The 25817-nt window shown below is 34.7% G+C and overlaps 1 protein-coding gene across 1 annotated transcript in view; it reads left to right on the top strand.

Annotated features, from left to right (window-relative positions):
* Positions 1-25449, top strand: part of TMEM236 (transmembrane protein 236) — a 51874-nt gene extending 26425 nt beyond the window's left edge. The window contains exon 4 of the mRNA XM_052001232.1: positions 22496-25449. Coding sequence (XP_051857192.1) covers positions 22496-23067 — 572 coding nt within the window. The 3' untranslated portion in view covers positions 23068-25449. The remainder of the gene's footprint in view (positions 1-22495) is intronic.
* Positions 25450-25817: the final 368 nt, after the last annotated feature.

Consider the following 25817-nt stretch of genomic DNA (forward strand, 5'->3'; position numbering starts at 1 on the left):
CACCATCCTGTGACAGTAAGCAGCAGAATTCACGTCTGCCTGTCCCTTCTCTCACAACTCCCCCCAACTCTACGAAGGAGAAGATATTGGAAAGCAGAAGTGTGTTCTATCTCTGGCATCAATATCTTGCTGTAGCAGAAACAGACAGAAAACTAGGACAAACTTGGTATTTGTATGGGGCTGCTCCAGGCTTGAGGGAAAGGGGGTTAGTCTTCTACCTTTCCAGAAGTCACTTGGATCAGGGACTGTATGAAAGGAGACTGACATCTTTGAATTATAATCTCCAAAAGACTTGCTATCAAAGAAGAAAGAGAAAATTAGTGATAAGGGATTATAAGGATGTGAGCTTGAGGTATAGGGTACTTGCAACGTCGTGGAAGCTCTTTGAAAAGCAAAGATGCTTTATTTATATCCCCAGTACCTGAAACATATGAGGAACTTAATAAATATTTATTAATTGATTGCTTGATTACTTTTTTATATCTTTTAAATTTTAATAAATATGGCTTGATGCGATGTTGCTGCACTTATAATTAACAAAGAAAATTTGTTGTGACCAGTCATTTGATTTTTAAATGATTTTTGTTTTGATATTTATACTAAAACATCATTTCTGAACTATTTAGCAATTTTATTTTTGATTATCACCTACTAATCACCTACTAATGCATAGCATATGTCACAAAGATTGTTCAAAATATCTTGAATTTTAAAGGTGACCCATAGGCCATTTTTCATCAGGCAAAACAGTTTTATTGAAATTATTATCTTCAACCTTAACTAAGTAAATATAAGGAATGTTAGAGGATACCAAAAAAATTTGAAAATAGATATTATATTTCTCTAAATTTACACAGCACTTGGTAGACTCTATGGTATATATACAAATTGAATTATAATTAATATATAATTTCTCTTTCCTTCCTCTTTAAGAAAAAATTTGTTGAACCATTGAAGTGAGTATGCATTATGTGAGTGTGAATTGCAGTTGATATAGAGTTCCTCTTTCCTTTATCTTTAAGAAAGAGCTTGTTGAACAATTGAAATGAGCGTGCAATCTGTGATTTGTGACTTAGATCTTATGCAACATGTCCAAAAGTTCACAGAGTTGCTTGGAGAACACCATGTTCAGTAAGTAACACATTAAGAAGGAGGATGTTTCCTTTCATATCCTCCCCTTTGAGAAGAAGGAAGTTTGGAGGGAAAGCTCATCACTTCTAGGATTTTTGTCCCAGCCCCTGCCCATTCCCACTCTGCATCCCCAGAAATATGCAGTGATTTGCAATAAGTCTAGATTGCCTTCCTCATAGAGGTTTTAGTCATTGCTTCTTATGAATTACTCCGTGTCAGGATGTGAACAGCTAAGCTTTGATGAGATTATTTTTGGCCAAATTAGATGTTTAATGAATAAGTTACTTTTCTAATAGATACCCAAAGCCAAAAATTTGCCAAATCTCAGAGTAAGAAGGAAACATCGAGGCATCTAGTCTAAAACACAACTGGAAAATCATCTATACAAATAATCTAACAAATGATGATGAAGTCTGTTTGAAGATGTCCAATGAGGAGCCAGAAATGGCCCATTCCATTTCTGGATATCTCTCGCTGTTGGAAAGTTTTTCTAATATTAACATTTACTTTTCTCCTTTATAATTTCTAATTACTGCCTTTGGGAATGATTCTGCCTTTGAGATATAGAAAACAAACCTAATTCTTGTAATTTACAATAGCCCTTCACATATTCACTATGATGTTCATTCTTCTCCCTATTCTTCCTCAGTCTTCCTTTCTCCAAGATTAATTTACATTTCACTTTCCTCTACTTTCTTTAGGATCTTAGCTATCTTGTTCCTTCAATGTGATACTCCACCTCTGGATTCTGTAACTATTCACTGATCCCCCTTCCCCCCCCCCCCCCCCCCAATGCCTGGAATATTCTTCCTCATCTCTGCCTTCTGGCTCTCTTAGCTTCTTTTAGGACTCAATTCAAATCCCACCTATAGTAACAGGGCTTTCTTGTCACCCTTCAATGCTAATCCCTTCTCTCTAAGATTATTTCCCATTAGGCACATAGCACAGTGACTAGAACAAAGGATGGTGCTAATAATGGTGGAGATGGAATTGGTGGGCTTTGATGTCATGAACAATGAATTAGGTCATCTACTCCAACTAGTTCATATTTAAAAACAACTGAGGTTTTTAGAAAAGCTAAATGCCATGCCCAAAGTCAAGGAGGTTAACACATAACAGAAAGGATATTTGAACTAACTTTCTCAACTCTAAATCTAACACTTTTTGCATTGTACCAGCATGCTTTTCTGCCTCATGATCTTTGATTTTTCATTTCTCAAATCCTTCTAAATTTCCTTCTGATTCCAGTCTTCTTTCTTTGTCTTTTTTTTTTTTTCTTTTCTTTTTTGAGGCAATTGGGATTAAGTGACTACTTCAGGTTCACAGAGCTAATATAAATATCTGAGGTTTGAATTGAACTAAGGTGTTCTTGAGTCCAGAAGCTGTGCTCTATTCACTGTATCATCTAGCTACCCCCTTTCTTTGTCTTTTCACTGGAAAAATTAGATATGTTGTTTTGATCTCATGTTATTAGATTTTTTCAATTTGCTTTTTTCTTCTATGTGTATGATGTTCTTTAAAATGAGCTATATTTTGTTAGAAGTTTATTTATAGTACTGATTCTTTTCATTAACAATCTCTCAGCTGAATTTCTGAAATCTCATCCCACAATTAAAGGGTCAAGAGCCCTCCTGAGGGCAAGAGTATTTGGAGCAACTACACACTTAGTGATGTTTAAAATCTCATTCCCTTGCCATTTGAAAGTAATTCCTTTTTTGCTATCCTTAAACCTTTTCTTTTCTGAAGGTGACATAACCTATTTTACTCTTTTTCCTTATTTTTGATAATCAAAATCACTTACTCAACTTTTCAAATAATAACACAAATTTAACTTCTTGATTCTTAAAGAGATAAAGTTACAGGTAAGGATCAAGTCCTTGGTTCTATATAACATTGGCTTTACTCTTCCATTATCAAATTTTTATTAAGGCAAAATTAATATTGGTTGTTATTTCCTTTAGAATCTGCATTTGTTTAATTTAGATCTGATTGTTTTGCAAATTTCTTATCTAAAAACCCATCTGTAGAGTGAATAACAATGGATAGGAATGCAAATGAATTGCAAACATAAACATTTTATCCTTTATTTTAAACTAAATTAATCCTATAACTTTATCTTTCCAAGAATCAAGAAATTAAAGCCCTTCCATCATATTTTCTTGTTTAAAAAGGTCTTCAAAGGGAAAAATTCTTGGCCTGGGCATTAGAAAAACCTGAATCCCAATACTATATCCTTTTGGACAAAATTCTTCTCCATTGTTATTGGTAAATTGAGAGTATTGGACTGGATGGTATCAGTGGTACAGTAGAAAGAGTGAGTTTAGAGTTGATTGAACTTGGTTCAAATACTGCCTTCAAGATCTCAAGTATGTCATTGAATACTCTGGTCCTTTATTTCTTCATCTGTCAAATAGGTGGTTTGATTTAATGCCACATGATTTTTTCATTTCTAAAATTTTATAATCTAGTAATTGATCTGACATATATTGTGAGAGAAAGACATGAAATTGAATTTAGAGCTTTTAGAATGAATGTTAATACCAAGTCAGGTAAACAAACCCTTTCTATAACCTACTTTTAGAGTGCACATATTTGAATTTTTTTCCAGTAATAGTGATAGGTTTTGTTGAATCATTGACCTTCTATTCTTTGTCTTGTGAAAAATAGCATTTTTTAAAAACATAAGATGTTAGATTTAGAATTGAAGTCTATAACTATTGAATGGAATTTTTATTTGTGTGACATGAGTTGGAAAATATAGGAATTGGACCCATATTAAAAAAAAAAAAACAAACCAATATTATAGTCTAACCTAGAGATTCTTAACCTTTTTGATGTTCTGGCCCTCTTTGGCAGTCTTTTGAAATCTGTGCTACTTTTCTCATGATTTTTAAATGCATAAAATAAAATATGTTGCATTATGAAAGAAGCTAAATATATTCAAATAAAGACATAATTTTTCCCTTCCCAAGTTCATGTATCTCCTGAAATCTATCTATGAATCCCAGTTTAGGAACTTCTGATCTAATCTGTAGCATCACAAATATGCTCTTACTATAGGCATGGACAGGATTTCCCTTTTTTATTTGAAAATGGATTTTGATTTGTTAGTTCTATTTTTTGAATCTCGTGAATATAGGCATTCTTCTCTGAATTGTAAATTTCATTTGAATGGGATTAATAATGTACTAATGGTAACTTCTGTCAATTATTCTAGACTTCCTCTCCCTTATTAAAAAAAATCTCACCAATATCACAATTTTTCAAAATATCTTTAGACGCTATTTCCTTACACATAAGTAAAATGTTCTACAAAACTTGTAATATCTAATAAACTGAATAAATGCTTATCAGTTGATGTTGTATATTTGAATCTTATCCAGGTACTATGAAAATTAAACTTTTAAAATTATGTGTTTGAATTTTATAATCCAATTATTCTGCACCAGAGATATCCATACCAGTGGGACCATAAATCTATTGTCACCAAATACCAGATGTGAGAAACCACACAAAATGACTATTTTTGTAGTTTACTCACCAGTGTAAATTCCTAAGAAATTAAGTTATTGGCCTTTTTTGCTTATTTCCTTTTTAGGCCTTCTACAAATAATTATATATTACAGATTTAAATAATTTCAGTTCTGAGAGATCTCAGAAGTTAAAGTGAAATTCTTTCCAAAACAAATCTTCTCTCCACTTCCTAAAAAGATTTAGATAGTTGAAATTATAAGTAGAGAAAAAAATACAAATTTCCAGAGCAGGAAGCAAAACTAAGAATATGGAAGCTTACTCTTCTCAGAAATGGAATTAGCATTCTTTTTTATTCTGTCTTTAAATTTATAGCATTTCTATTTGGGCTAAGGGCACTGTGGCTTACCTCTGCTACACCATAGTCCTTCAGAAGAAGTCAAAAGTCATAGAATTATAGATTCTTAGAGATGGAAAATCTTTGTTTCTTCAACACATAATTGTTATTTGATCAGAATATGGTACCCTCTTCAATAGCATCCACAGATCTTCTGACCCAGTGATGTGTTGTGGTCTAGTCTCTGTTTGAATACTTCCAGAGAATTCGTTGTATCATGAGGCAGAAAGTCCTAAATGCTAAGCTCTTCCTTACACTATATTCAGTGGTTGCCACCCATTGATCCTAGCTCAGCCCTCCCAGAAGCACAGAGAATTAAACAAACCATTCTCTGCCATACAAACCCTTCAGCCATCTGAAAGTAGCTAGTCCTTCTCTACTAAGAATTCTGTTCTCCAGAATATTTATTCCAAAAACTTTTCTCAATAAGCCATGATTTTGAATCCTCTCATTATTTTGATGAGTGCTTCTATATATTTAATTTCTTATTTAGCCATTCATTGCCATTTATGAAGTCTTACTTTTTTGCAATGCATCATATGACATAAAGAGGAATAGATTTAAAAATATTCAATTAAATTCGATAGGTGTTCATCAATACCTACATATATAGAGAAGATAGTCTTTACTCTGAAGGATCTTGTTAGGAGTTGTAAAAATATCATGTATAGATATCATGTATTACTATATATATTATATTTAAATGAATGTTAGACATAAAACAAAGTGCTATGTGAAAGTAGCAGCCTTTTATTTGATCTTCCAACCAGTTACTATACACCTAATCATACTACTGTAGATCCAACATATCCTGGTCTTGTTCTTGGGGACAGAGGCTTATTAAATACTGTGTTTACACATATACATGACATATTTTTAGTGTTCCTCTAAACTTTTAGGCTAGTCATGTCATTAAGAAAGAAATTAATGTATTAATAAACCTAATAGTCAATGAGGAATTTTTGAAGATTTTGAGGGCTGGGAGAGGAGGGAAAGATGATAAGATCCAAGATGTGCATTAAGATTATTTTGAAAAAAACTGTATAATGGCACAAAATGATGTTATTTAATTTTAAGTTAAAATATTAATATATTAAAATTGCAAATAATTAATCTTCCAAATATTTCCTTGTAAGTTTATAGCCTTTATTCTTCTGAAGTTACACAAACTTAAAACTGCACTAAGTCTTTGGGGACTATATATAGGCATGTATGTATTTAGAAAGATAAAAATCTTTGTCACGATATCCAACTAGATCAAGCTTTGTGGCTACACACCTAAATAAAGCTCTCTAGCTAGAGATAAAAAATTCTATGTATGGGACTTAATGGATATAATATATGAGGGACCAGACTGTTGTCCATGTCAGTAGGGAGGGATGGTATATGCAAGAAACAATGAGAAAATGTAATCAGCAAGATCTAGTAAATGAGTGTGAAGTATTTGATCTTGGTAGATTGGGAAATGGTGGTTTCATTAACAGAAATAAGGAAGTTGGAGAAGGGGCCAGTTTAGAAGAAGAAAATCATGGATTTTGCTCTGCATCGATTGAGTTTGAGGTGCTAGTGAACCAGTGTCAGTGTCTAGCAGGCAATTAGAAGGTGGAACTGGAGTTTAAGGGTGAGAATAAGGATTGTTACGTTGACATGGCAATCATCTGAGTAAAGTTGATTTTTTTTAAACCAAAGAAGCTATGAGATCACTAAAGGAGAGAATATAAGGAAAAGAAGGTATCTGGGACCCTCAGGGACCAAGAAGAGAAAGATGGACTTCTTGGTGAAGTTGACTGATAGAGCAGAAAGATCATTGGTTCTGAAGTCATTCTGTGATACTTTTTAGAATACAATCAAACTCCATGGTCTTCTGTTTCCTCTGCAAATGAGTAAGTTGCAATCTGTAAAACAAACAAACAAATAAGTAAAACAAAGGACTTGACCTAAATCCTCCTGAGGCTCTAAATTAATAATTCTGTGATGATTCAGTAGGAGAGTCTGAGAAGAAACACTCAGAGAGGAAGGAGGAAAGCTAGAACATAAACTCCAAAAGGATTAAAACAGGGACTTCACAGCTTTTGGGAGGGGAGAAGGAGAATGGTGGATGTGACAGTAAAGAGAAAATGGATTCAATAAACTTTTATTTTGCTTCTCTATTCTTTGCCAAGGAAACTGATCTTTGGACTAGGAAGGCTAGAATGAATATGGCTAATGGGAAATTGAAACTTAAGATAAGTAAGTGATAACAAGACCATAATTACCTTCCCTTTTATGAGTCCAAACCATGAAGATTTTATGAATTTTGTGAGAAGGTACTGAAAGACCTGACAGGTATGACCGTAAAGCTACTGTTGATCTTTGGAATTATAGAGAATAGGTTTAGTGCTACTGCAGGACTGAAGAATGACAAATATTGTCCCTGTTTCCCAAAACAGAAAAAGGGAGGCAGCAATCAATCACTTAGCAACTATTGATTAAGCATATAGTAATTGCATGCCAGGCACTGGGCTAGACACAAAGGCCACAAAAACAAGGAATGAAACATTTCCTATTTGCAATGATCTAACATTCTAATGGAAGAGATGAGTACATATAACAGCCTTAACATGAAGTGAATAAAAACAAATGGCAAAGTAGTTAAATGCAAGGTAGCATTGGAAAGAGTGTACTAGCAATTGTAGTAGATATGGGGGAGAAGATTAGAAAGGGCTCCATATAGAAGATGGGGCTTTGAGCCAAGAGGAAGAATAAAGAACACATCCTAGACATGGAGATGAGACAGGGAATATAATAAATATAATATATCTAAACAAAGGTAAATGCATAAATTATATTGCAAGTGAGTTTGACTTTATTTTCTGGCAAAATGTGTCATAGATAATTTTTTTTAAAAAGATGATGAAACTAATCTGGAAGGACATGGTTATATCAAGAATATGCTAGATTTACTTTTTTAATGAGATAATATTTGTAAAATGCTTAGCACAGAACCTGGCATTAGTAGGCACTTAATAAATGCTTGTTCTCTTTCCCTTCCCCATTCTCTTCAGTCAGGAGTGGTAGACTGGTACCACCCGTAGGCTTCAGTAAAGGAATGGACAATATCACAGGTTCTTCTGTGAGAAAGATGGAGAAATATGGACCAGATGTTAGTGCACTTAGGTGAATCTGGCGATGAATGATTTGGGTTTATCAAAGGAAAAACAGGTTATACCAAATTCATGTCAACTTGGAGAGGACTTGGTACCGGGCTACGCCTGTCTCCATGTGTTATTTTATCTTTGTTCAATAACATATGATAGCAGAGATCACATGTTTATCAAATTTGTAGATGGCTCCAAGCTGGAAGGGATCACTAGCTAAACCTAATGGATACCAAAGAAAGGATTCAAAAAGATGTTCAGAATCTTAGAAGATGAAATTAAATAGAGAGAAACATAAAAAATCAGTTTCATAAATATGAAATGCAAAAACATCAGATCACATGAAAAAGACCTGAAGGTTTCACTGTGCAAGTTCAATGTGATTCAGCACTGTGAGTCATCTTTCTGAAAGTTGTTGTAGCTGTAGACTTCATTAAGGGACATAGTGTCCAGAGTGATGGAGTTCTCTTCCTAGTCATATAAAGTCTGATGTATGGGAGGAACAGCATAGTTGAAAGAAATCATAAACTGCACTGCTGGATTGTTCCAAGTTCATGCTATTGAACTTCGGCTAGACACTATTTTTTTTTCTGTTCTGTGTTTTCATTTCTCAATAATTCTACCTTATACTTTTTTGATTGCTAATTTTGACTCTCTAAACCTGCAACTCCACTTTCAATCCTGATGTACAGCAACACACTCACTTTAAAAATAAATATATTCTTTTCTTTTATAATATCTCCTGTCCATTTCCCTCATCCCTCACCTTCCCCTCAATTTTACTTCTTTCTTATGGTTTTTTTTTTTTTTTTAACAAGTGTGTAGTCAAGCAAAACAAATGACCCCTTTGGCCATTTTTGTGGTTTCATTTTTAACTTTTTATTCCTATTGTGTAACATAATTTCTGGCACACTGCAGGTACTTAAATGCTTGTTAACTGATTCATACCTCTATTCCATTACCTATATGTTTAGGGGTAGGAGACAGTTTCACTATCAGCTTTCTGAAATTATGCATTTATCAGAGTTTCAAAGTCTTTCAAGCTTCAGATCTTCTTGTGTCAAAAGATTGAACTGGACTTCTCTTCCCAGCCAAGGCTAAGCCCTCTCTAATACTATACTATCCTCTGTCATCTAAAACCTTTCCTCCTACTTCTCATTTTCAATCTCTCTATTAACTTCCTCCTCTCTGCCTACAAATTTGCTTAGATCTTATTAAAAATATCCGTTTTGCATCCTGTTATCCCTTTAAACTATTTGTGTTATACAATATCTTCTTTCCCTTTCATTATTAAATTTTAAGAAATTCTAGTCTATACTTCTATACACTAGTTCTTTACCACCCATTTAATTCTATCTTCTTGGACTGTGGCTTTTAGCTGCTAATTTACAGAAACAGTATTTCTCCAGGTTAGAAGACATTTTAGATTTCCAAATCGAGCAAAGTTTTCTAAATTCTTCTCCTTGGACTTCCTTCAGCTTCTGGCATGATTAACCAGTTTTGTTTTTTTCCTTCAAACTCTTTCCTATCTTGGTTTATATTTTCAGCCATGTGAGTTGGATGGCTTCCATGCCTGGAATGTACTTCTTCCTTGGTGATCTCTTGAATTCTCAGCTTCCTTTAAGACCCACCCAACTAAAAGTGGCTTCTGTGTGAAAACTTTCTTGGTTCCCTCAAGTTATCTTGGTACTACTAGACCCTGGGGATAAGAAGAAAATGAAATAGTAAGAAGTGGCCAATGGAATGATTTATTTTTCTTGACTCTACTTATTACAAAGGAAGGATTTATGGGGAAGAGGGAAAGGAGACTATGGAAATATATATATGAAAACATCAAGAATTTGGTTTTAAAGAGGATATATTTAAGAAGATATGTAGGAACTGAGAATGGAATGAGTGGTTCAGAAAGACCACAAATTGTCAACATCTATTATAGAGAGTATGATACAAAATCACTGAGAAATGAATTCAAGGATTTGTATGTATTTTGTGTACATTTGTATATGTATGTGTATATATGTGTGTGTGTATATATGTATGTATATATACATATTTATATAAAGACAAGAGTCTTTTCTCATTAAATTGTAAACTCTTTAAGGGCAGAGACTGAATTTTGTCTTTGTGTTCCAGCACTTAATACATCCTCATTGATTGATTGATTTATGTGGCACTGAATTACAGAATCTCAACATTGGAAGGAAACCCAGAGGCAATCTAGTTCTTCCCAAACCAAAACACTTCCTGAGGCCCCAAATTCAACTTTCAAAAAGCTCCAAATAGGACCAAATTTTTACTTACATGCATTATAAATATGCTTCTCTGAAATTTAGTCTCATTTCTTTTACTTTTGAAATTAGGACCCAGGAGTAAAGAAAATCTAACCTTTCTTCCACAGGAAAACCCTCCAAATGCTTAAAGATAGCTATCATGTGCTCCTTAAAGACTTCCCTTTTTCAATGCCTATCCCTGCTTCAGTAAGTCAACAAGCATTTATTTATGTACACCAGGCCCAATTGCTAAAGGCTAGGGATATGAAGAAAGGCAAATTTTCATGAAATTCTCATATCTTTGAGGCATTTCTTTTGTGGTAGAGGCCCTTTGATGAAAAGGTAAAGAAGGAGAGCTGAAACAACAGCAGCAGCTTCAGGAATTCTCAGCTCAGTGACAATAAAGGGGTCACAGACAACTGGTCAGAAAGAGATTACAGGGGATCCTTTGCTGGCACTCAGTGCAGCTGGTGTTGATTGCCAGATCCATTGCTCATAGGTCATTCTGTCTCATAGTTCTGGATGTCAGTTTCAGGAAGGAGAAGAATGCTTGTGATTGGTCACAAGAAAATTAATGGTTTGGTCAAAAAGGCAAAAATTTTTTTTAAAAATTGCAACTTAAAAACAAACACTCTTAAAATTGCCTCAAATTTTGGATTATCAGCCAAAAAAATTATTTACTGGGAGGAATGTAGTCTATGGAGAAGCTCCTCTAGAAGGAAAAAAAATGATATAGTTAAATTTTTTTCTTCCATATGTTTGTTTAAATAGACATATAGATTTGTATTTATTGAATCTATATCAAGTTAAATAAGTACATATGTATGTGTGTGTGTGTATATATATGTGTGTGTGTATGTATGTGTTTGTGTGTGTGTATACAATATGCAATAATTCACTTTTGTCTTATTTCAGTTTTTATACTGAATTTTTGAAACATCAAAAAAGATAGTTTTCATTTCCAGAAGAAAATTACATGTAAAAACATAATTTTTAATTACAAACAACTTACCTTTTAAAAGATATATAATGAACTCAATAGATTACTTTTTAAGATTGTCCTTCTGGGTAGCATTTCTTTCTGAACTTTGTTCTCTTCTGTACATTGAGAAATTTTCATGATTCTCTTTTCTTTTTTTTTGTTATTACATAAACTTGAAAAGTTCTTTCATAAATAAAATCCCTGTAGTTAAAATCAGAAGGGAAACAACTTAACTGGGAGAACATATTTATAAGATGCTTCCCTGATAAAGGTCTGCTAGCAAATACATATATTAGGAACTCATTCAATTATACAAGAATGGAAATCACTCTTCAAAATTGGAACATAGGAATAAGAAGTTATTGAAGAAAGGAATCTAAGCCATATATAACTATATTTAATGCTTCGAATCACTAATGATTATAGAAATGTAAATTAAAGCAGCTCTGAGGTATCTTATACCTGTTATCTTGGCAAAAAAGACATCCAGGTTTATCCCCTAATTAGATCAAAGAAAGAGGAAATGGATCCATTTGTATAAAATGTATATTTATAGCAACTCTTTTTACTTTTGTTGCAAAGAACAAGGAACAAAGAGATTTGCCATTAATTGAGGGGAGATAACCCTATTGCTAGGTCATCTCTTCCCAAAATCCCATTCCACAAATAAAAAAGAAAAGAAAAAGCACAATCCTAGTAACAAAATGTCAGTCATGTCAAAAAATTCAACATCTTGAATTCATTATCCATCTGTTAAGGGCTAGTGTGGAGGGCCACAGACAGTAGGGGAACTCTCTGTGAGGTATAAGACTCTTCAGCCCAGAGGGAACCTGCTGACTATGTCTGGTTCAGCTCCCATCTCCCCTTGGGGGTGTCTCAGCCTTTCTGAGAAGTCAAGGGGTGTGGCAACCTATATTCCATTTGAAGCAGAGATACTTGCAGTAAAGGGACATTTACTTAATAATAGCAAGGCACTTATAGTTCGCACATGCTCAGTGTGCTGTCGTGATATAATTTGACCATCCACATGGGTCCCTGCCTCATCCCTCCTCTTCTAAGACCAAGGACTAGGATTGGTACTAGCTCTAGAGAACTAGTCCGGATGGTACAGGCTAGATAGTCTGTTTCTTCATCAGTCCTCTTGAATTGTATTTGCTCATTGAATTGATTAGAATCAATAGCCATGAGTCTTTTAAACTTTTTTTTTTTTTACAATCTTGTTCCATTAATTATCCTTGGATTTTGCTGTAAATTGCCACCTCATCCCCCAAATTAAATTGTTTCCTTTCTCATTTTAACTGTATTGCTTTTATTTGTGAAAGAATTTTTTGATTTTATGTAATAAAAATTGCCCACTTTCTCTTCTATGATCCTCTCTGTCTATAAACTCTTCCTTAATCTCCTCTTTTGCCAATACATTTACCAATGTAGGTTATATTTACCAATATAACTTTTTTTTTGAAATCAAATGTATAAAGAAAAAAAATTGAGGATATGTGTAATACAGGGAGTCTCAACCTAAGTTCTTGTCTGTGGATGGATTTCAGGGATTTATGCTAATTTTAACTGGAATTTAAGTCCAGAGTCTCCATTTAATTGCCAAAGGGGTTAGCTAGTTTGTCTTTCTCTCTGTTTCTATCTGTCCCTGTCTAACTCTATTTCTGTGTGTCTCTCTCTGTCTCTGTCTCTCTCACACATACACACACCAGAAAAATTTAAAAAGAAAAAAACATAGTTGAATGTATTTCTCAAACTAAATTTGTTAATCATTAATCATGGAAACAGACCACTTACAAATAATTGTATTTGAAATTGTTGAGTAAGTCACTGCAGAATTGTGATGGCTAATGATGCAATCTCACTGTGTCTTATTACTTAAATTCAGCAGTTTAGAATGTGCCCTGATATTTCTTATCAACAGTATTGATGAAACTGAATGCTTACCTGGATATATGTTTGAAAACTAAAGTATTTTTTTATTTGCATAAACCTCTGCCTCCACCAGTTCTTTATGAGAAGATAAGTATTCTTCCCTTTTTCTTCTTCTAAGCACGTGTCATGGCACAATGGGTTACATTGAGACCAACTCTCCAAATATTCTTCCATGATCTCACGCACCTGTCTGGTTTGGAACAGAATTTTTCTCTGCTTGACCCTAATAAATACAGAAGGACCAAACTTGTATTTCTGACCTCCTTTAAAAACCATGCTCTAAAATTTGAACTAATTAAGCTCAAAGGAAAATTCCCTTCCAGCTATCTAGCAGGTTCTCAGAGCACACAGGGCGTAGACAGCATAAGAATCTTGCCATCTGCACCTCTCCTCTTGCTCCTTCCTCTCCCCTTCCAACTCACTCAGCAAACAATTCTCATATCACTTTAACCATTCTTACAGGGTGTGACTATCTACTGTCCCCCGGGGGCATCCACAGTCCCTCTGACTGATTAGACAAACTTCCTCCTGTGATTTATCTTAGTAAGATATAAGATTCTTAAGCCCAGAGACTTTTTCACTTTCCCCCATATTTTCAGTATGAAGCCCAGCATTTGGCAAAGACAGGAACTAGATCTTTGATTTCCCTGGTGTAGAAAACTCTCAGATAAGAAAAAGTGAATGCTTTAAATGAGGATCTTCTCAGGGAGAAGGGAGTCAGATAATGCTCTTTCTGGTCTCAGAATCTTTTCTCACAGCAAGAAGTTTCTCTTGAATATGTTCTGGAGAAAAGGACACACAAAGGGTACCTGTGGGTAAGAAAAGCATTGTGGTTATTTTTTGCTATAATAGGAAGAGACCCTAGTTGGGTCCCAAAGAAAATCTTTATAAACCAAGTGGACTCCCTACAAATTTCAGCCATTAGATATTGAAGAAGGAAGTGAATATTGGTAGGTGTTATGGCAATTTGTAAACTGTTACTAAGTTCATGGTAACAAGGTGAGATAAAGAGTATGCAATTATCAAATATAGTTTTGCAATATTTTATTGCCCACTCCCTCACCGTGGAAAAAAAGGATGCTGGTGATGTCATGTTATCAAATTCTTAGTTCTGTGGTTTGGATTATGGAGATGGGGATTGGATCAGTATATATTTCATTCAAATTATTTTATTATGAGTATAATTTTGAACCTTTGCCAGCAGAGTAGGAGATGAGGTGGTAAATCCTAATATAAGGAAGTGATGTGATCTACTTAATGTAAACTATGTTATATTATATACTATACTATACTATACTGTACTATATTGAGGCTGGTTCTAAAATGGAGCAATTTCTGTTGAGAAGAAAAATACAGGGCTCTTTGCCCTTTGATCACATAATTAATAGAGAAAGGACAACCTTGGAGTCTTTTTCCTCAAGGTATTCATCTTAGTACTAACACATGTATATGGTTGCCAAATTCATCTTAATTTCATATTCAAATATTTATAAATTACAGGATGTGGTAGAGAGCCCTGGTATGGCAGTCAGGCAAAGGGGATCTCTTGGAGACTAGATGATTCTGCTCTCTTGGTTTTAGTTTTCTTATCTATAAAATTTAAAAAAAAAAAAAAACTGGTCCAAACGATTCCTAGATGAGAATTACTACCTTATTCTGTGGACCATATTACTGTTAAGGACTGGTCCTTACCTGGATATATGTTTGAAAATGCATACCTAAATACCTAGAGTTCAAATCCATTCCAGCAACGGTTTTCAAAAGACTTTATTTTGGACTTCATTCCATTCAGGTCACTGAGAATTTATTAATTTGATATATGCAAGGTACTGGAGGCACAAAGAAAAATGAAAATACTGTCTGGCTTGAAGCAGCTTACATTTTTTTCTAATTCTTCACCTCTCTCACGCCTCAGTTACCTCAGATGAAAGAATTTTCTCAGCTTAAAATTTCAGCACCAAATCTATGATCTAGTCATATGATCTGTGTACTTTCAGGCCCCTCCTCCTGGATAGACTTTTCTTTTTAGATCTCAGTTAACAACTCTCATGAATGATTGATTGAATGAATGAATAAATGAAAGAAAAATGTATAAAACACTGATTTGGTGATCTCACTGACTCCTTCTAGATGACATGGAATTTCTGACCCCTCTTTCTAGCACTAATTGCATTATCGTAAGAGTATGCACTCATACCCTTGACTCATTGGTAGTGGTGGGTAATGTAGGAATACTCCTTGTTCCTCATTCCTATGTTCAAACTCTCCCTCCTTCTCCATCATTCAGGAAGTTGTTTTTTTTTTTTTTTTTGAGGGGGTATTCAATCGATCCATATTTATTACCAAATCAAAATTCTTGTAGCTACTATCTATAGACTATCAGGACATTCTCCAAAGAAACTTGATGAATTTGGTATTTGGTTTATGGTTTTTCTGTACTTCCCAACTTGTGCTCTTATCTCAAGGATCTTCAACAAACAAATTGGAATATTGCTTCAAATGTCCTAACATCCCAGTTTTTCAACTTACTCATTTTCCTATTATCTACTCCTTTTTCCCATTCCAGTTACATACATGTTATGGGCCAGAATTCTGAACTTGAAACAAAGGATTCTTACAAGGTACTAAGTCAGTGGAATTGATAGAGACAATAGTTATCTAATTCATGGTTCAGTATGATTGATTTAATCCTACAAGGAGATGTGGTTAGAATCTGAAACAAGGTACTAAATGGAATTGAGGAGACAATAGTTAAATCTAGTTTAGCATTGATTAATCCTACAACAAATAATGATTTCCTAGTGATATAATGATTGGCTTATACTCAGTGTATAGCATATAAGCAAGAAGTTCTCAGGGCCAGAAGGACAAGCACACTAGAAGCACTTGGAGCCTCAGCCAGGATTCAGTCAGGGAAATTCAGAAGCCAGAGAAGATAGGTAGGAGCTTAAGCTCTCAGAACCAAGGAGAGAGATAAACCTCTAAGAAAGCTAACTGGGTCCCAGGAAAGGAGACAAGATTTGGAAAGAGAAAATAAAGGATTTGGACTTTAACTCCTGGCTGTACTTGTGTGGTGATTACTGAATTGAAACTAAGGCTGCCTCCAGAGACCTGAAGAAAACTTCAATAGAGAATGTTACATTTTAAAGAAGAACATTACATTGGGGCAGACATGATCCTGATTTCAGTGGAAAAGTCTCCTCAACCCAGAAATTAGGGTGAGTACAAAAATAGAGAAGGAAACTTTGTTAAGAGTTAAAGTAGTATTTCAGCTAAAATGGGAGAGATGTTGAGAAAACAGCCTTCTTTTCAAGGAAGTTCAAGGAAAATGTGCAGAGAGCATTGTCAGACTTATGAAAAGCCAAGGTTTGATTATAATTTGGGAGCAGATCACTGAATTTTTAGAAACTGTACAGTACATATCTCCTTGGTTCTCTAAGGAAAAAGAATTGGATCTAGAGGAGTGGAAATTAGTAAGAGAGCAACTATGTCAATTCTACAATAAAAATGGACTTGACTCAGTTTCCAAAGATATACTTCATACATACAATTTAATACAACTGGTTTTAGGAAAAAGAAGAAAGAGCAGGAGGGGGAGGATCCAAATAAACTAGGTGAAAAGGATGAAGAATCAGATAAGAAAGGAGTTAAGTACAATTCTAAGTGTGATGCTTCACAGCAGGAAACATTAGGGCATTCCCCATCTCATGATCTACTCCCCTCAATTAACCCTTCATGAGTGGAGGAAGAAGGAGGAGGAGGAGAGGCAGTGACACAATCAGCACTATCTATGAAGCAGCCTATGACAAGATTACAAAAGGCACTGGTTAAAGCAAAAAATGAAGGACAGGATTATTTAATTTAATAAATGCATACCCTGTGATTGAAGAGCTTGACTCTTCAGGTCAACAAAGGAGAAGATACATTCCTTTTGATCTGGAAAAAATTAAGGATTTGAAAAAGGATTGTACTCTTTATGGGGCTACATCATCTTATGTTGAGATGTTACAAGAGAATCTGGCTTTTGAAAACTTAACCCCTTGTGATTGGAAATTCATAGCTAGGACATGTTTAGAACCTGGACAAAACTTGTTGTGGCTTTCAGAGTATCATGAATTATGTAGGATTTAAGCCCAATGCAATAAGCAAACAGGAGTTAATGTACAAATCACCTTTGACCAACTAGCAGATGAAGGTTAGTATGTAAAGAATTCAGCACAGATTAATTATCCTTTAACAGTGTATGAGCAAATTGCTACTGCCACTATAAAAGCTTGGGGCTCCCTCCCAGGGAAAGATGAAGGTAAAGCCTTCACAAAAATAGGGCAAGGTCCCAATGAACCCTTTGTGGATTTTGTGGGACGTCTGCAAACAGCTGTCACAAGAACCATTGGAGAAAATGCAGCTACAGAAATAATGACCAGACATCTGGCTAAGGAAAATGCTAATGAGATTTGCAGAAGAATTTTATGGGGAATACACAAAGATGCTCCTTTAAAGGAGATCATAAGATTCTGTGCCACAGTGGGAACAAATGTCGTTTATGCCCAGGCTATGATGAACATGGGAAGACAGGGTCCCTCTTGGCAAGGGACTAGTAGAGAAAATCATCAATGTTTTCAGTGTGGAAAAGTTGGACATTTGAGAGCCCAGTGTAGGCAAAGAGATAAAGTGAGAGGACAGGGTGAGAGAAGACCTAAAACCCTATGTCCAAAATGCCACAAGGGCTTCCTCTGGGCCTCAGAATGTAGATTGATCCAGGGAAATGAGAGGTGGGGCCCAGCTCCAAGATATCATACAAAATACAGGTGGGGCCTGATGGCAGCTGAGTTTACACCTTTAGAAGTTCAGGACTCTGATGTGATCAATCAGGAAAATAACAATCAGATGGCAAAAAGGGATTACAATTGGAGAGAATATAGGCTTTATTAACCCAACAGGAGGGCAGTGTCCAGTGCGAACAGCTCCAATGTAATTGCCAGATGATAAGGAGAGATTTAGAAAGTGGTAAATAGAAGAGAATTAGATAGGTTAACTTCCTGGGAGAGAGGGTTTGCTTGTATTCCTACAGATGGAGAAGGAAACAGATGGGTGGCAATGAGCACCTGGAGAGAGACAGAAAAAGAGAAAAACCTCAAAGCAAAGAAGACCTAAGAAACATCTGACACTGAAAGAGCATGGCTGATAAAGACTGTTGCAGGACTTGAAAACCAGCAGGAATCATTGGATTCCCTAACACAAGATGAGACTATTGTGGGATTTCAAAACTTGCAGGAATTATTGGATTCCTGGCACATGAAGTAATGGACAATAGATTCCTTTTGGACTATTTCTAGGACTTATGGACATGTATAAATCCTCACATTGATTCATGTTATTTGTTACATCACTACTAGCCTGTGTTACTATGAGCTTATGTATTTTATAAAATTATGTGTAATTCCTCCCATATTGATGGATTTATGTATACCTGTTTTAAGTGAGCCCCTTCAGAAACCCACTACTCTGATTTGATTTCCCATTTCCTTTGATGTTTTCATCTTCCTTCCTAAATCATCAGGGAAGGCGTGATCACCTCTTTTTTGGGATTCTTACCTCCTTGAGAAAAAAAAAGAGATGTTATGGGCCAGAACTCTGAACTTGAAACAAAGGATTTTTACAAGGTGCTAAGTCAGTGGAATTGATAGAGACAATGGTTGTTTATCAGGGTGCTTAACAGTTCTCTAGTTCAGTACTCATACTTAGTACTTACTATAGTTCTATAAGATTCACACCTTTGATAAGAGACCATATAAGCTCAGACAAACTCAGCCAGAATCAGAACTATATCAGAACTAGGGAAGACCAGAGACGTGGTGGTGGTCCTCCTGCCTCCCCCACAGAAACCAAGACACATTCAGGAGGACCTCAAGAAGCTGGCAGAAGCAGAGAAGAAAAAGGATTGGTGGCAGGAGCTCAAGCTCTTGGAACCAAGGAGAGGGATAGCCCTCTAAGAAAGCTAACTGGGCCCCAGGAAAGGAGACAAGACTTGGAAAAAGACAATAAAGGATTTAGACTTTACCATCTGGCTGCACTTGTGATTACTGAACTGAAACTAAGGCTTCCTCCAGAGACCCTAAGGAAACCTCAACAGAGACTATTGTCTTTTAGAGAAGAGTATTACACATACACAGATATCTTTGAACTTTCAATTACCTGCAAGTTTTTCACTTCCATGTTTGAGAGCTTTGGAAGTAATTTTTTGATCATAATCTTTTGTTATTCTACATTTCCCTCTTATTTATGATCCATAATCCCATTCTACATCTTCACCATGATTTTAGTCCCTCAGCCTTTTAGTTCTTTCGCACCCCATCACCACTGCATTGACTGTATTCTCCTTTGATAAACCAATTCAACTATATGCTATCAAGTCCCTTATCCTTTTGTCTTATTATCCTTTTTCTGCCTAGCCCCAATTCTGGTTTACTATTACCATTTTATGTCTTTATTCCTATTCACATGCTGTTGAATAAAACAAGAGAAAATCATGAAATTAATTCAATTGCGTCTATCACAAATTTATGTACAAGTCTTCCCTAAATTCCCACTGTGATAAGGGAATTCTTTTATGCTCCCTCAGTCGAGTCACTATTTCATTCACCTTAGTGGTTCTTCCAAATCTTTTTATCCCTCCTCAAACCTTCCAGGGTTACCCTTCCTCATTACCCATTCAGCTGAAAATCTTGCTTCACATCTTACTGAAAAAATCAAGACCATTTACCAAGAACTTCCTCTTCTCTCTTCCTCCTTATTTCACATTACTCAGATGCCTTCCTCCATTTACTCCTCCTTTGCTCCATATATCACATGAAGAACTGGCTCGTCTGCTTGCCCTTCACATACATAAATGATCCCATTCCATCTTGTTTTTCCTAGTTGTTTACCCCCTTATGTCAGCCCTATTCTCTCACTAATTTTCATTTTCTCTCTAAAGACCTGCTGCCCACAAAAATATCTCTATCTTCTCTATCTTCAAAACCCCCTCATGAGCCATCTTCCTATATCTTTCCTCCCTTTCATGGCTAATCTTGAAAAGGCTATCTCGAATGGTTGCTTCCATTTTCTTGCTCCTTCCTAGCTTTTAAACTCTATGTAGTCTGTCTTTCAACCTCATCATTCAACTGAAACTATTTTCTCCAAAGTTACCAACCATTCTTAATTGCAGAATTTAATGGCTTTTTTCTCTATTTTCGTCCTTCTTGACCTCTCTGCAGTTTTTGATACTGCCAACAATCCTCTTCTCTTTTATTTTTCTTACTCTAGATTTTTAAGACATTGTTCTCTCCTGGTTCGCCTTGTACCTGCCTGAATACTCCTCAAATAAGTCATATGCCTGTCTTCATTTTCTGAAATAAATCAATTATTTACTCCTTCTCAGTTTTCTTTGCTGAATCTTCATCCAGGTCATGGTCATTGACAAAAAGATGTTCCCTAGGACTCTGCATAAACCTTCACTCAAATGTGAGTTCCTTAAGCACAGGAACAATGCTTTTTGATTCAGCTGGAGTCACTAGCTGAGGTCCTATCTCTCCCCCATAAATGGGATAATGTACTGTTCCATCCTTCTTTCAATTTAGGTCCCAAAGACTTAAATTTCAGTTCTCATAGGGGAAGGATGCTCTTCAAAATATCAGTATCTGGATAAAGAAAAAGCTCTTAGCAACTTTTTTCTCCTCTTGCTGAGAATTTTGTCAATTTTCAGAACTTTGACTATTATAAACTTTTCATTTTCAAAAGAAGAATATTGTCTCCAAGGAATTAGCTATTTTAAAACACAGAATAGACAGCTAGCTAAGTAATACCTATAGATCTTAAGCCTGTCTTTTTAATTTCTTCTTGATGATTTAGAACAAAATCTGTGGGCTAAGCCTTTTTCTGAATCAGGGTTACAAATTCCTTCTAACTCTGGTGCAATTTTCAATTTCCAAAGTATACCTCTTTGGAATTATTTTTAGGACCTTCCTTTTCAGTTATTTGCTAAAGACTCTGAGTCTGAAGTACCTCCCCCCCCCCCTTTTTTTTTTTAACAGTCATAGATTCTTCTTGTTTTCCTGAGCAAATGAATAGAAAAGTAAAACTATTTGGAGGCCTTCCTTCTATTTCAATCCTCTCTCTTTCAATCCTTTAATTAAATAATTTTCAGATATGTTCTGGCAATAAACTTTGTCATTCCATACTTCTACCTAGATACAATAAATACTCCTTTTCTATTCAATAAATTTCAATAGTACCTTCTTGTTTCTTGAGTAAAACTCAAAACTTTTTTGCCTGTCCTTCAAAGCCTTTTTCTAATCTATCTCTAGCTAGACTTATTGCTCTCTTTCATGCAAAATGAATATAAAGCTAACTATGCTCTTTTTGTTAATTTATTTTTCCTACTTTTATGTCTTTAATCATGGTATCCCCTGGAATATTTTTTCTCCAATTCTTTGCTTTTGGGATTCCTATTCCTTCTTTGTATCTCAATTTAAATGCTCTCTCTTTCATAAGAATTTTTTTTTCATCCCTTCCATTAACCCTCTTCCTTTACCCTTACAATAGCAACTCTTCTCCTTGGTCTCTCCCCTGCCCATGATACCTCAATAATGCATTTATTATATAATCTTGTCTATCGGTGATACCAAACTGAAATAAAAATGGTGGCACTAACATATATAAGGATATTTGCAGGTTTCATTTTGATTTAGAAAAACCACATATTACCATTATCTCTGTTTTCTTGTATTTTTATTTATTTTGGGAAATATTTCCCAATTTTACTTTAAACTGATTTGGGTAACTTTCAGGGTATTATGGGCCTCTTGTTGCTCATGATCTTCATGTTTTCACCTTTGCAGTACATTATAATTATTCTTTTTTGAGTTTTATCTGCTTGTTGAACTAACTGCAGCATTCCTGTTTTAGTAACTTGAGATTCAAAGTCTATGTCTTATGTAACTTTTTCATTTCCCCAAGTGCTTTGTACAAACTGGATCCTTGAGAAATGTTTGATTATTTTGATATATTGAAATCATGTCATTGATATGTTAATAATCATTTCTAGCTCTATGTCCTAGGTCTATAAAGAATATGTTAAAATTCTCCTTAAAAGTAGTATAACTTTTTAATTGACTCAATTAAATATTTATTTCAGAAAATGAAGTTTCACATACCCATACAACTAATTTGCAACAAGTGAGAACGGTGACTGAGGCAACTGAGGGAAACAGGCCAGTCCCCCAACGAGCAAATGATACTCCTGTGCCCAAGCCAAGGACATTCGCCCAGAACCATCAACCTGTATCCACCGTAACTGATGAGTCACCCTTCAGCTCAGGAATCTTGAGGACTATGTCCCGGCAAGACAAGCGTGCAGAGATTTTTCTGAATAGCTTCGTCATGTGGTCTGACACCATTGAGATGCTGAGAGTTTCTGGGCACCATTCAGTGTTTAAGTCAAGGTGGTTATATCCGGTTTATATATTTAGCTATATCTCTCTGCTTCGAATCATAGTCGTACCACACAAAAGTCTTGTGAGTTCCTTAGGAGTCTTTTTACAGGATTTTCCTTTTATGTTTGTTCGAATTAGTTTGATTATTGCTTTGGGGACGATCACTCCTGTCCTAGGTCTTATAAAAAATGTTCTAGTGACCTTTTCTTATTTTTATTTCAACTATTTTACTATATGGAGGTTTTTCACCACCAATGAAACATCTTTCCTTTAAACAGAAAATGTTCCTTATCTTTTAATAATAGTGTAGTAAATCCTCATTCTGATTATTCCCATTCCTATTCCCTACTAGACCTGGGGCTTGGGTAAAAAAAATGAAATAAGGATTTGCTAGTACCATTAATTGTAAACAAGGATTTAGATGAAATATGTAACCTTCTTAGGGAAACATTTTTTAAACATGTGAACCTTTCAATTATTTGCTATCTAGTGGATACCTTTTATAAATGGAGCTTTATTTATTCTTTAAAACAGTTACTCATAGGACCTACTCAAAAAGTCTTATTACCAGTTTGGGATTAGAAAAAGAGAGCTTTATTATTTTCAAGTATCTACTCATTATGTTACAGATGTACTATGTGATTATTCATTAATATGGACTTATCTTCCCAACAGCAAGTCCTATAATGAAGTTATTATAAGTTGTTGTTTTATTGTATTTAACAAAATCATTGACAATCAATTAGAAATTATCTTTTGTAGAAAATTGCCTTGGTGCCTTGAGTGTAAGTGACTTGTCCAGGGTCACATGATTCAATATGTGTTAGAGGTAAGGCTTGAACTTTAGGTCTTCATGACTTTTAGTTCAATCCCTTATCCATGAAACCAGCTGTCTCTCTGCTTTGAACATAATAGATACTTAATAAATGTCTTTTGAATGTTGAATAAGTAATGATGTAGTGATACGAAGAATATGCCTTTTTATCATAAAGGCAAGGCAAGGTTCAATAGTAAAATGTTGAATAAATTTTTATAATCTAGAATTCTGAAAAGCCATGTGGTATAAGTGGAAAGAATGTTAGATTTGGACTTAGAGTGGAGACTCAGTGGCCCAACTTTGCTACTTATATACACATATATGCAACATATGTATTGTATATATAATGTATATATGTATATACAAACACACAAACATATTTTTTGTTGTTATTGTTGCTTTTCCAAAATCTATTTTCTCAAACCATTTCTGACCATATTCCTGCACTCATCCTTATTCCATTTAATCCCACCTACATTAACTAAGTGCCTTCTGTGGACAAAAGCATTGTGGTAGAGCATGGTGATAAAAAGACAAAAAGCAGAGTCCCTTACACTCTCAGTACAAAGAGATACACAAATGCGTATGGTAATAAAGATTAAGATACTCCAATCATGGGCATAGTCAACTGGCTATAGATACAAAAGAACACAATTACTCAGACACACGCAACTATATATGGAGTCATACTAAGCAGAAGAAAGCAAATAAAAACACAATGATAATGGGACTATCCTTAAAACCTAGACATGTAGATGGCAGATCCATACATGATAGAGTTCCTTTAGAATTTATTTTGTTTTATTGTTTCAGCAAAGATGGGTCCAACCTTGAAATATCATCTTAGGTGATGAAAGCCCATGGGGTCAGTATTCACATTCTTTCCGTCTTCTACTCTCATTCACCAAATTAAAAAGGAGTTAATGTTTTGTTAACCTTTTTATAATTCCAGTACCTGGAATATAGAAAAAAAATTAATAAATTTACATTGAATTGGAATCAATTTCTAACTAAATTCTATTCTATATGAAGTCAACTCTGTCCATTTGATTTAAAAGAGAGTGGTTGTTCAGATATACAAGTATTTTATTTCCTACAGTATTGAATTAATGTAAGAAAATATATTAGTGAAGTATTGGGATTTAAACTCGAGATTAGATGAAAAGCTGTATTATTCACTTTATATTGCACTTATAGCTTCTGTGTAAACTTTTGCTCCAGTTACCAAAGCAAAGCTAATTTGTTAAGAGTGAATGTAAGAATGAAAAAGCATGAACATAATTATAATATATTGACTAGTGGTTATGATGTACTTGGTATGTTTTGTTCCCATCTAAATGTCTTGATTAAAGGTCAAACAGCCAATGTTAACTGTAAGATAGATCAATTTGCAAATTCATCATCAATTAGGATTCTGCTTATATTTCAAAGGTCAAGTTTAACTAATTGGTTAATTGAAATAACCTTGATCATCTTCTTTAGACATAGTAGTGATTGTCAATTAAGAATAATGAACCTGAATTTCAATAACATTTTTTTGTCAGTAGCAATCCAAACTATTCGGTCTTTTCATGGAGTCAAACTTCCCAAGGTCGAAGTTAGTTTCTGTGTAAAAAAAATAGAATTGTTTTTTATAGCAGAACTAGAAATAGGATCCTACTTCATTGATGTGTCAACTGCTTTTTCTTGTTTGTAAACTTCTTTTCCCTATCATGTATTATATTTATGTATGATTATGAAACCTAGAAGTGCTACTTCAATGAAAAATTATTAGGGAAAAATGCACGTGTTAAAGTTGTATCTTAAAATATTTTAATTATATTTGGATTTTTAAGCAAACATTTTGCACTGTGTCTGCTTCATGTTTCACTTATTTCATTTTGGATCAATACATTTATTATGGTTTCTCTATCGAATCCATTTGTATCAATCATGTAGGAGTTCTAAAGAGAATGGAAGGCCACAGAGTTAGCTGTAATAAGAAAATGGGAAAAGAACAGATACAAAGAGAGGGGTAAGGATCATACCTACACTCATGTATATATCCACAAAGATATATACATATACATACACATACAGATACCTGAGCTGTGGGCTATTAGGTGGTGTAGTCGAGAGTGCTGGGCCTGGGGTCAGGAGGACCTGAATTAAATCTAGCCTCAGACACATACTAGTCACTGGACTTTGATTACTTTGGAAGAGATGAT

Source organism: Antechinus flavipes, chromosome 5 (genome assembly GCF_016432865.1).
Source record: "Antechinus flavipes isolate AdamAnt ecotype Samford, QLD, Australia chromosome 5, AdamAnt_v2, whole genome shotgun sequence".
Classification (NCBI taxonomy): Eukaryota; Metazoa; Chordata; class Mammalia; order Dasyuromorphia; family Dasyuridae; genus Antechinus; species Antechinus flavipes.